The 13,313-nt window shown below is 41.8% G+C and overlaps 1 protein-coding gene across 2 annotated transcripts in view; it reads left to right on the top strand.

Annotated features, from left to right (window-relative positions):
• Positions 1 to 13,313, top strand: part of Lyn (LYN proto-oncogene, Src family tyrosine kinase) — a 114,788-nt gene that overhangs the window by 89,290 nt on the left and 12,185 nt on the right. For both annotated transcript variants that reach the window (XM_020179782.2, XM_020179780.2), the window contains exon 11: positions 12,310 to 12,463. In XM_020179782.2, coding sequence (XP_020035371.1) covers positions 12,310 to 12,463 — 154 coding nt within the window. The remainder of the gene's footprint in view (positions 1 to 12,309; positions 12,464 to 13,313) is intronic.

Raw genomic sequence — 13,313 nt, 5'->3', positions numbered from 1 at the left:
GGAAAATACAAGAGCAACCATGGGGTGAGGTGGGGGACCTTCACAGGCTCCATCCATAAACACACATTATTTTGAAAACTCACTTCAAAGGATTTAAAACATAGATAAAGATGACCGTGAATCTGTTTCAGGTATATTTGGAATTTATTAGATCTTGTTACAGACTTCCTTTAAGTTTGTCACAGGACAAATAAGGCAGGGATTATTTCCAGAACTCAAGTACTTGCCTTTGTGTGGGAGTTCTTTTCAGCTTAAAAAAACTCAAGGTCTTTTACATGTTTTGTTTCAGTTGAAATATAGCACAGGTGCCTGTTGTGTGTTTTCTTTGCTGCTTAGCTGTCTGACACAGCATATTTTCTGTCTTCTCCCATTGGAAAGTAAACCTGACCGAGAAAGACTGTGCCTTGAAAGCAGAGTGGGGCTTGTAAGCAGGAAGGCCTGTGTGAATAAATGGATGGATGGATGGATGGGTGGATGGAGTCTTCTGATGCAAGGAAGACTGCCTCAGAAGTGCCTTGACCTTTAAGAGTAGGCTGTAAATGAAGTGCAGTGGTAGAGCACTAGGTTCAATCCCTGGCACCAATAGTAATGACAATGATGATGACAATGACCATGCTAACAGTTTTCTAAGAGCATCCTAGTGAAGCTACAATGACCATGACCCAAATTACACCCCAAGTTGTTTTTCGTTAACTCCTGGTATTGATATGATTATATAAAGTAAATATATACCTAGTAACTAAATCCTTCAAAGTTCACACAACACAAAACATGCATCTATACTTTGGGAAATTCTGGAAAAAATATGAGTTTTATCAAATTTTGTTTTTTTCAAAATAGGGGTATTTTTTCTTACTAGAAATCAATGTGTATTTATTGTAGAATTGTTGAAAAATCTCACTTAAATTCTCTGATTCCAAAGACAAGTATTACAAACGTTTTTGGGTTCTTATGTTACATTTCAGTTTTATTTTATTTTTCTCAGTCCTTAAGTACTAGCATTGACAATGGATAAAAAAGAAGGAAAATCAAACTACACTATAATTTGCAAATGAAAATCCTTATAACCTGACTCTCAATTTTTATAATTCTAATGTATTTTCCCAGAAACTAGTATAAATTATGCTATATTAACCCCCAAGAGTGGAATGATGCTATATATTTTATGTTGAAGTTATACAGCTTAATATATCTTGGATATCTTTTCATATCAATATGGAATGACTCACTCATTCTTTTAAAGCTGAACATTACTCCCTTGTATATTGCTATGATTTATTTAACCACTTTCACATAGATGGACATTTCTGTTGCTTTCAGAAGGTTGGCTGTTGTTATTGTTTGTTGTTTGGGTTTTTTTTTTTACGGAAACAAAAAATATATGCTATAATTCTTCTAGATCTGTGCTTGTGTACTTGCACAAGTATGTTTGGAGGATAGAGTCTTGATTGTAGTCAAAGTATGTGTTCATTTTAAATTTTGATAGTTGTTCTTAACCTTTTTATTCATTCTCTTACCCAAACTAATTATTCTTATCATTCTCTAGTCCAATGCAGTTGGTCAGATTTCTTACTTTATCATTATAATTTGTGTTTATTTAATATGGGTTGAGGTCAAACATATTTTGTTCTATGTATTCATTGTTTGCAGTTTATTTTTTCTGGGACCTTTTGGGGTAAGCCCTTTGTACCACTTTCCTATTAGTAGTTTTTGTCATTCATACATTATTACTATATTTTAAGTTATTTATAAGGCTTGTACTGTGTGTGCTAGTCTACATTTGTAGACATTTAACAGAATATTGTAATTTTTCATTTTTATTAAAAGTGCTATTACAATATGATATTCTGTCCCTATGAGTATATCATAATTTCCTTAAAGTCCCTTAGAGATGAACACTTTTATCATCTCCAGTTTTCCATGGATAAAAGTAACAATGCAAAGCATGTCTGTGGACAGACCGGATTTCCTTACCACAGATCCCCAGTAGCTAGAAGCAAGATCAGAGTCTGAATGTTTCTGAGTCTCTTGGTGTTCACAGCTTGTTTTCACTGAGCAAAATTTGGCATTTGAGTAGGTGAAGTGTTTCTCACTTGAAAATGACGCTAGTTACCTGCTCTGTCAGTCCACATTCCACATCAAACAATTATGATTCAGCTGATAGAAGCACACACATAAGAGCCAGCAGCTTTTCTCTTGCTTCCTCCCTCCCTGGAGTAAGTTGAAAACTTCTACTTCCTCCTTGTGAGAAGCACAGTTCATTAACCACAGATCAAGGAGTCACGTAGACCATTGCAGTAACAACAAAAGAGATTTCTGCACTCAAAGTGGCCTTTCCTCACTGCCCTGTCCTGGCTGTACAGAAGTGGCAAGTCCCTTTCACGAGTGGGAAGGGAGGGGACCATTGGCAGAGTGTTCCCGTTTACACCTTTATGAACTGGGTACTGAATATAGGAGCTCATATGCTATTAGTAGAAGCAGAGTCTGGAATGTGACTTCTCCTGAGGTTGAAAGCAACCAATCAGGAAAAAGTAGATGACAAAACCAAGGACTGGCGACCTGCATGTACACCAGACACACACACACACACACACACACACACACACACACACACACACACACACACATCACTGTCCTTTGCAGTGTCATCAGGACTCTACCAGGTTGATAAGACTATCATCTCCATTTTTCAGAGGCTTTGAGCGGAAACTTCCCCCCAGACTCCTTCCATAGTCTCTTGCATGGCCATAAATGTTGCAGTCTGAGATATCATTGGTCATCTGTCTACTTCTGTGAATCCCTAATTATATATTCACATCATGTCAACGTTTATTTGCAGACTTTTGAGACTGGATTGAGAAGCCAAATAGGGGAGGAATAGACAGAGAAGGGCTTTAGCCACTTCCCAGTTTGGCTTCGTCCTGCCCTGGTGTGGGTCAAGCACTCCCACACAGCCTGCTATCCTGGGCTGCCAAACCCTTTCCTTGGTCATATGTCTCAGTGCTACAGCCAGGTAAGGAAGGGCACTGACCACTGTCCCCACAGCAAGTAGCCTTTGCAGGGCTCTGCTCTAGCTACAAGCTTCCAGGAAAGTTATTTTTGGTTTTTAAAATTGTGGCAAAATATACATAACATAAAATGTACACTTTAAGTTGCATTAAGTACATTCACACTGTGCAACCATCGCCACCATCCCGCTCTAGAACTCTCATCTTTCCCAAATGACACTCGGTATCAGACTCCCAACAATCCCGTTCCCTAGCTCCTGTAAACCACTGTTCTACTTTCTGCACTTCTGAATTTGACTTAAGCACCCATGCAAGTGGAATTGTACAGTATTTGTCTTTTTGCAACTATCTTGTTTCCACTTAGCCTAATACCATCAAGGTTCATCCATGTTGTAGCATGTGTCAGAATTTCCTTCCTTTTACGGCTGCATAATGTTCCATCGTCTGAGTATACCATGTTTTGTTTATCTGTCATCTGCAAGGCACACTTCAGTTGCTTCTACCTTTTGGCCATGATGAATCGTGCGACTGTGAACACAGGCATTCAAGACCCTGCTTTAATTTCTTTTAAAAGTAGGAATTGCTGGAACATATAGAATTCTATTTTTAACTCTTTGAAGAATTACCATGCTGTTTTCCATAGTAGCTACACCATTCAACATTCTATATTTTCCCCAGCAGTGTATTGAGGTTTTCAATTTTTCTATACCCTCCTCACTAACACTTGTTTTATATATATATGTATATATGTTTTATATATATATATATGTTTTATATATATATGTTTTATATATATATATATATAAAAAACACTTTTGACAAGAGAATGTCTGTGAGTTTGACCGTTTTTCTCTCTCTCTTTCTCTCTCTTCTCTCTCCCCTCTCTCTCTGTCTCTCTCAGGTGGTTCTCGTTCATGGAAACTTACTGATTTTCATGGAAACTTACTGATGGGTACCTAGGAGCTGTCTCTGTTTAGAAATCATCTCCCTGAGGCATTGTAGGTCCTTGAATGCTATTGAATCAATTAAATTATGGCTGGTCACAGAAAATTTCACCAATTCTTATCTTTGAACATGTTTGTAACCAAACTTCACCTTCATCTTTGAGCTGTGACAGAATCTGACAGACTGCAAGTAAATTTTTAAATTATCTAGTCTTCATATTCCTCTTTCCTCCTTTTCTCCTGCTGTCAACTTGACAAGCATTGTGTTTTAAGGGCAGAAGCCAGTGCAGAGAAATGATTAAAACCCCAGGTTGGGGGGCCAGGCAGACATGAATTAAAACTCTGGCCTTTGCAGAAACATCAACATTTCTCCGAGATTCAGCCTCTGTTCTGCTGTGAACAGTGCCTGCGTCATAGACTTTTCTCTTGAGGTCACTTTGGGATGAGCTCAGAGTCCCCTGTTAGGAAGGGTCATTCACAGAGATAGCAAGGTGCACTTGGTTGCTATTAATTTTTCTAATTCAACTTGCTAATGTTATCATTATTTATCTGCTTCTTAGGACTTTTGAATGTAATTGATTGTTTGACTCCTTTCCCTCAGGCACAGGGAACAAGTACATCTTAGAGAGGGAGGCAAGCAATGCCCAGGTGAACAGGTGAAGCCGCAGGAAGGCCAGATGTTTGCTCTTTCCTGCTTTTCGGCAGGTTCCTTGTTTAATTTCTCTCACTGCTTGCCTAGATGACGAATGTTTTCCTGCAGCCAATGCTCAGACAGGTTGCATTTTCAGTTCCAGTTTCTCATTTAGGCGGAATTTCCTGGGGTAGATTTTAGCTTTGCTTGAGAGATCACATTCAGCCCTCAGTGAGGTTCCTTTGATATCTTTTCTTCCCTCAGTCATCTGACTCAAATGTGAGTGCTTCTCATTAAAGTGACGGGAAAAAAAAAAAAAGAAACTCACCAAGCTAGATAGCTTATTAGTTGCCAACTTCTCAGAAAAGCCGTTGCAATTAGACTGAACACAAGAGCACTCAAGCAAGACTTCCAGAGGCAGGTCATATACACAACACTTCATTATTTGTCCAGAGTATCACATAGCTCCTCTGGCGATGGCAGCCTGGTGTGTGCTGCTGAACCAACAGTCCACAGAGTGTATGGACAAAAAGGCGAGCAAGTTGACAGAGCCCTTACTGAGCATTTGAGAAGAACAGGAAAAGAAGAGTAATATGGGGGTCATCCCTAGTAAGTAAACCACTTGCGAGGAGGATTATTTAAGTTCTGCTTGGGTTTATAAAGTATAATTGAGACTTCCCTCTAGAGTTGAGTTCCACATAAAAGAAGTCCATTTTGTGCATTACCAAGAGCCTTCCTTGTTAATGTAACTGTACTGCAAGCCTCCAGTGTGGTCTTGCTACTCAGAAACTATACTGATGATACGAAGTGCAGGCTCATTAGGAGAGAGGGACCAGTGTTGCCTTCCTCAGAGCCATGCCAGCAGGGCGGGTGTCTAGGGAGCCTGCTGAGGCTGCCCACAGTGTACCTCCTCATCTGGGTTTGGGGAACAAGAACACGGGCTTTCCATTTCAACTTTCTTAGTGGATGGGAAATGTAATTGAGTACTCTTAACTAATATGCGTCCAAAACCTTTGGTCTGATTCACCATTTTTGACTTGGTACCCTGGGGAAGAATGATTTGCGAAGTATACAGGACCCTAAAGTTTGTTCTGTTGCCCCGTGGCTACCGTAGTAGCATGTGCACATGTAAGGGTGTGTGTGGTAGAAAATGAGCAGAGGGGCAAGAACTGTTCTTCGTGAGAAAACACACAGTTGTGCGTACGTCATATTTCTGTCAGCCATAAGCTGCATGTACCACTCTAGTTCCATGAGGTTCATGGTTGTCTTACTTTGTGTAAGCACCCTCTGTGATGGCTGAACAATGACAGAACGCCCTAATGACTCATTTCTCAGAGCATATCCCCCTGTCCTTCATTGACATGACTAATATAAAAATGGAGATGGGCTGGCAGCACTGTGGCGTAATGCTGCAGCATATGTCTCTAGAGGCCTCTGAGATGCTGACTAGGGGCCAAGGTCCATCCCTGGTCCAGCTCATCCACCAGCCCCCACTGCTGAGTCTCCTCCACCTGAAGGAAGCAGCACCTTTCTCCCACCTGCCTTGGCTCCTCAAGAGTATTTCAGTTGGAGGATTGACACTTCCTATTTCACACTGTGTGTTTGAGAGACCTTACTTCTCCCTCTCCTGGCTGTGATCAGCTGATTGGCAGTTGAGGAAGTTTAGCTGATTGGCCATTGAAGATCAGCTGATTGGCCTTTGATGAAGCCAGCTGATTAGTAGTTGAGGAAGTTCAGGTGATTGGCAGTTGAGGAAGAGGCCTTGCTGTAGAGCACTAGAAAGGCCACTCTGCAGTGCTCACATTTCCTCAGACTGGAAGTCTGTTTACTCTTACCTTATACGTGCTAGAGGTTTCACTAGGCACCACCTGCCCTGTTTGGGTTGCTGGCTAGTGTCTTGCCAAGTAGTCCTGTCCTTCCTCACATGACAGCAATGAGCTCGGCACCGGTGTGTTCTGCATCATTTGCTTCAGTCATAGACATTTTCAAGTGACAGTCACCATGCTCCACATTTGGAGTGTGGTGATTGTGTACATCCATGGAGCCCTTGTTGCTTTGTTCAGTTAACCACTTGTTATAAATAAGCAGATACAAACATCAAAAGGAGCAAATGTCGTTTTCATTGAAAGTACAAAAAGCTAAAAATCTGAGTCAGCCATGCTAGTTGATCTGAAGAGCCCAAGAAATGCCAGCATGTCTCAGCCAAAGTCAGAGCCCAGGGCTTCACTCATAATGCCTTCTTATGTGATTAGCCTCGCTGTAGGACATGAGGATATTTTTATTTCTCATTTCCAGTAGCTTGACACATAGGCTGCCTGAGACAGATATTAGCATTGGAAAAGAGACATTCGGAGTGACTTCTCCAGTGCTGGCAGGTGGTTTGGAAGGTTTTCTTGTTCGTACACCACTGGGCCTGGCATTGTGATGCTGGCCTGACCCAAGAAGAGATTCTTCACATTTAGAACCAAAAACATGATGGAGTGGCTCAAGTGGTGGAGTACCTGCCTGGCAAAATTAAGGCCCTGATTTCAAACCCCAATACCACCCAAAAAAATTTGTTTTTACATAAAACCAAAAATATTGATTCTGTTTCCCAAACTCTCTAACTAATGGCCACATCCCCAGACCCATAATGTACAGGGAGAGGTGGTGTGGTCCTGACTCAATGTCCCCTGCCTCTGAGCTGTGAGGCCTATGGGTTCTGATCCCCAAGTTTCAGGAAAAACAGAAACTCAATCCACCTATTTTAAACTGTTAGTGGACTAAGAAGGAACTTTGCTAAAGTATTGTGAGCACTTTTCCTTCCTGCCCCCTCCCCCAACCCAGCAGCCCACTTGACACCACTTTCTCTCAGGCTGGGATCTTTAGGATGGCCCTGTATGACTTGTTCTTTCTTAAACTGAGCTGCATCAAGACTTCCTCCCCAAGCATTACGAGGATAGTAGTTCTTGTAAGGCTGTTGGTAGGTAAGATGTTTACACCAAGATTTTGTTTCAGTCTACCTAGAACTTTGAATCCTGAACTAAAGAAAGATCACAAGCATACGATCTAATGCCACGCTTCTCAAATTTATGCACTAATCAAGGGCCACACCTTCTGTGTTAAGGGCTTATATATGGGTTCTTAGCCTGGTCTTACATACCGGGAACACCTGGGGAGTTCCCACTTCTATAGGTTCAAGTTTAATTAGTTAGGATGGGGCCTAGAGAGTGATAATGTGTACAAGTTCCCCATGTGGTACACGGCCAGAGTTAACAAATACTGGCTTAAGGGTCAGCACTTAATTTAACTGCAAAATGCCCAGATGGGAAATTAAATTCACTTCTAAACCCTGACATGAACCTGTGACATGTGTCTAGGATAGAAATTTTCCTTTTGGCCCTACCAAAGTTCCAAAGGAAATGATAGCTATTGCTTTTTTATGGCATGTGGGAGTAGCTGGATGAAAGGATGTTTTCCTGCTTAATTTTTACATGGTAGTTTTCATTCTGACCTCATCCTATCCCCAAATATGTCATTATCCATATTACTTCCCAAGACTTAGGGTGAAAGTGGTTTCAAACTATCTTGTAGACCATGTATTTTAGTCTGTAGTGCTGGTATAACAAAATACCACAGACCAGTTAATTTATAAAGAAAAGAAATTATTTCTTATAGTTCTGGAGGCTGGAAATCCAAAATCAAGATGCTGTCATTTCTTGTCTAATAAGGGCCTTTTTGACAGTCTTCACATGGCAGAAGGCAGAAAGGCAAACAAGGGCTGAGCTCTGTGGGAAGCCTCTTTCATAAAGGCCTCAGTCCTATTCATGAGTGAGGAGCACTAATGACCCTATCACTTCCTAAATACTATTGCATTGGATTAAGTTTCGACATAAATTGTGGGGTACCCACTCAGATGGTGCTTTTGAATTGGGAACAGGATCTCCACCATGGAAGTTTGCTTCTTGAGGGGTAAGGATATCTTAGGTATTAAAATAGTCTGTGCCCCAACCCCCAAAGTTTAAACTGATGTAACACAATCATGTCTTTTTGTTTAACTTCTCCTGTTAAGGATAAATTAACCTTTGGGAGTGCAATACTAGGGTTTAAACAAAGGGCCTCACACCTGTGAGGCAGGTGCTCTGCCACTTGAGCCATGCCTCCAGCCCTTTTTAATTTAGTTATTTTTCAAATAGGGCCTTTTGTTTTTTTCCCAAGCCAACCTGGACCTCTGTGCTCCTATTTATGCCTCCCTCGTAGCTGGAATGACAGACTTACACCACTGAACCCACCATAGTCATACTAAAGATCTGTGAGCACAAGCCTCCTTAACTGACTAGACCCTTTCCTCACCAGATGTGACCAACTCCATATGACTCCTGCACCTGTCACCTCCCTGAACTATTTGAACACAGGAAATAAGAAGCTAGGGCTCCCCTCTCCTGGGGTCCTGAGGACAGTGGGACCTTGGTTTGATGTATTTATGTGACAGTTCTTTCTGCAGTGCTGAACAGAGTGGCTCTGAGGTGGGAGGAGGAAAAAGTCTTCCGTGAAAGAAGTTGATCTTAGATCTGGTTAGCCAAAGTAATCTCTGTTCTCTTCCTCCTATTATGACAGAAAGCCAGATTTACTTTAGCTAAAAGGTTTAAAAGAAAAAAAAAAAAAACAAAGGTCTGGTGGATGGTGGAGTGGCTCAAGTATAGAGCACCTGCCTAGCAAGCATGAGGTACTGAGTTCAAACCTCAGTGCCACCAAAAAAAAAAATTCAGAATAAAAAGAAACAAAAGCCATACAGATTTGGGAAAAAATAAGGAAAATGCACCCACTTTACAAAAGAGGAGAATTGTGATGTTTGTGGTCTCAAAATTAAATTATTCCTGAAAGCTGTTTATTTTGCTCCCATAACTACTATTTATTCAACTTGAGTAACGTGATTACTTTGAATCTTGTCATGGTAAATGCTCTTATTATTGTTTGGAATCTGAGCTCCTTAAAGCATTCTGGCATGGAAAAGAAAGCCAAAATAAACAAGGCTTATTGCAAGGCTGTTATTATTTCATTTTTAAAAATGCATGCAGACTTACGTAAATGCAGAGCTTGGGTTGGTTGATAAAAAGCCTTACTGTCAAGTTCCTGGAATGTTCTTATAATGAGCTGATCATTGAAGTCCATCACTGAGCATAAGAGTGGTGTGAGACCTCTTGCTTGTCTGGAGGCCCTGTCCACAGCACTGGCACACCTACGTGTGGAGGAGTGGCTGGCCCAGGTCACCACTGTTAATAGCTATTCAAGCCTAAGCTGGGATTGCCGCCAATGTCAGCTTTTTTGGGTTCTTGGTCCAGTTCGTATGTGGTTATTGGAATGTTAGATAGGTAAGTGGTGAGCTACCAAGAAGAACAGTAAAGAGGCTTGGACAGTGTTAGCAGTCCCTGCCTAGCTGTTTCTAGGTCATCTTGCGTCATCCCCATTTCAGTAATGCCTACTAGAAAGATCTGGCCTGTGATCTTTCTGCTGCTCCCCACCCCCCCCACCAACTGCCATGTCACACCCTGCAGTGTCTGGACTACAGGGCTTCCTTGAGAAAGTCACACACTCAGGCAGTGCTCTGAGTACTCACGTGGGCTCGAATTACCGCCCACCTTTTGTGGACTTCTTGTCAAGGCTATTTCGAATGCTTTGAAGTGTTGGATAAGGTGCATCTCCTCAGTGCCAAGGGCTAAGAGAGTTGGGGAAAAAGAGGGGACACACAGTCACTGCTGTCCAGACTCCCCTGTCTGGTGTCCACTCCTGCTCAGGACCTAACTCCATTTCTAAGATTCCTTAGAAGGGCAGTGCTTTGTATAGTACTCAGTGCTGGGCTATAGGAATGCACGTGCCCTACACCTGCACCCAGGGATTCACACTCCTGCAGTTGTCATGGACAGGCACGTAAGTGGGAGCTGGGAGTCCTGAGGAGGAGAGGAAGTGCTGGTAAGACTTCTCAGAAAAGTGGCGTCTCAACTGAGACCTACAGAATAAATAGGTCAGGTGAAAGGGGCAAGGAGTGAATGTTCCAAGCAGAGACTGGAGGTGCAGAAGCCAGGAGACCCAGAAGGAGTGGTCATGGTGAGAAGAAGGATGAAGCAGGAGTTCAAGGAGTTTGGACAGCATTTCTTGGTGCCCACCAGAGATGAAATCCTGGGCTGACTAGTCTTTGAGGTAGATGTAGGCTATGCTGGCTATCATACTGAAGATGTTTAAGACTACAAAAAGAGCACCTGCCAAATTCTGAAGCAGTGTGCTAGTGACACTGTTTTATAGTAGTATTAAAAACCCCTATATATTTGCCAAAGAGGCTCAGTGACAACATTGAAGACTCCAGTAGAAACAAGTGAGAATACAAAAGATATAAGGTGTGGTTTCTGCCTTAGATTCATTTATCTTCTGGTTGGCATTGCAACAATAAGTACATTAAACAGCATAAAAATAATGACAAAGCCTTACTCAGTCACTGCAAGTGAGTTTTATACAAATTGACCCCTAGGAGGAGTGAAGAGAAACAATGGAGGACAAGTTGAGGGAAGGCTTAGTGAGCGGAAGGCAAGACAAGGGAGAGGTCCAGAGAGGAAGGAAAAGCAGCCTTGACTGAATGACCAGGATCTGATCCTGCTGAGCAGCAGGGCTTGGAACCAGGCTTACATTGCATGGTAATGAGGACACTGCTAAGGTCCTCCCACTGAGCCACCTAGAATTCAAGGTAGAATATGGCAGAATCAATTCATTCTGTTGTGAAATAATTCTAACCAGAGTTGATTTTGGAGCCCTGCCCTGTTTTCTGTTAAGCATGACTAATATCTCCTCCCCATGCCATTGTTCTGTTTTACCCTTCGATTCTTTCCTACTGTCATGCTTTGCTATCGGAGTGAATCTGGTTATATCTTGAGAGACTTCACATGGGAGAACCTGGAGAGCCAGTTCCATGGTTCACTAACTTGACAGAAAGGATGTTGTGGACCAAGCATATCCACTTCTTGATACCCTATTAATTTACTCCTATTCTCATGTCACTTTCTCCAGCTCTGTTGTCTCAGTTCCAGCTGTTGCAGCAAAATGACAAAGACTGGGCAGCTTAAACAACAGCCACTTATTTCTCATAGTTCTAGGGGCTTAGGAAGCTGATGATGAGGCGTGGAAGGATTCAGTGCCTGCCTGGTGAGGGCCACTGTCACTTCACAGAAAGCCTCCTCTCACTGTGTGCACAGATGGTGGAATGGATTGGGCAGCTCTAAGGGGCCTCTTTTACAAGGGCACCAATCCTATTGGTGAGGGCTCTGCCCTCAAGACCCGATCATCTCTTAACAACTCCACCTCCTAATTTCATTACTTTTGGGGGCAGGACTTCAACATATGAATTTGGGGGACACAAACACCCAGAACATAGCATGTGTTTTTTCACTTAAGAAACTGGGACGATGACATCTGTATGCAACATGTGAGGATTTATCAGGGTCTTAACAAGTTTCTCCAGACATCAGCAAAGTTGAGATGCATTGTTAGTAAAGCAAAATGCTTGCATGACTGGAGAATTGGTCACGTCATTTTAGAAAGGACTCAAATGGTGACTGATTTACCATTGTCCTTAAAACTTGAACACTCAGAATAATGTACATGAAAAGACTTCAGGAATGCAAATTTTTTGGTTCTCCTTGATGGCCCACCAGGATAGTCTACCCTAAATACAAACATGAGGGTCTATTTCTGTTTCCAGATTGCAGAGGGCATGGCGTACATTGAGCGGAAGAACTACATTCACCGCGACCTGCGAGCAGCCAATGTCCTGGTCTCTGAGTCACTCATGTGCAAGATTGCAGATTTTGGCCTTGCTAGAGTTATTGAAGACAATGAGTACACAGCAAGGGAAGGTATGTGCTGGGAGCTATCTTTTAACTGTTTTCTTATTGTTTCATCTTTGTTTTCATATCAATTACAAAAATCATAATTTTTTTAAAACTTACTCCATACAATATTGAAGATGTACCATAAGAGTCTATTAATGGTTCTGTTGTAATAATTGTTTTTCGAAAGTACTATCTATGTAAAATGGGAGGACAGGGAGGTGGGAACCAGTGGGAGAGGAGAGGTGAAAGGAAAGAATGAAAGGAAGCAAATGTGATCCATGTTCTTCATCCACCTATATGAAAAGAGAGCAATGAAACCTGTTAAAAAATTTTTTTAAGGAAAGGGGGAATAAGAAAGAGTAATATAACTTAGAGTACATTTTATGCCTGTATGGAAATAACTGCAATGAAATCCCTTTGTACAATTGATATACGCTAGTGAAACAACAAGAAAAAAGTATTCTTTAGGTTAACTCCACTGTGATATGGTTCATAAATACTATTCTTTTTCTTTTCTTTTAGGTTTGTTGTTGTTTTGTTTTCTTTTGGTGTTTTGAGCAGAGTCTTGCTATGCAACCCAGGCAGAGCTGAGATTCAATCCTGAAACTGTGGTGTCAGAGCCAAGCTCCCTATCACTGCACTGTCCCGAACTGTGTGCTGCTGGTCTAGAGAGTTCGTGTTTGGAGGGGTGGGAGTTGGGGGGGAGGGACGGTTAAGACAGGGATGGGTGACAGTGCCTGACAGGGACATAACAGCTGTTCCACTACTGCCTTTTCTGCTCTTGAGACTTCCAATTTTGGTTGGCACCACAAAAAATTCTCAAGCAAAGACATAATTTAAGAGGCTTTTTTTTTAGTGGTTGGTGGAAACCCCT

The sequence above is a fragment of the Castor canadensis genome, chromosome 3, assembly GCF_047511655.1.
Source record: "Castor canadensis chromosome 3, mCasCan1.hap1v2, whole genome shotgun sequence".
Lineage (NCBI taxonomy): Eukaryota > Metazoa > Chordata > Mammalia > Rodentia > Castoridae > Castor > Castor canadensis.
Note: the sequence above shows the minus strand (reverse complement) of the source record. Positions and strands in the feature narration are given on the sequence as shown.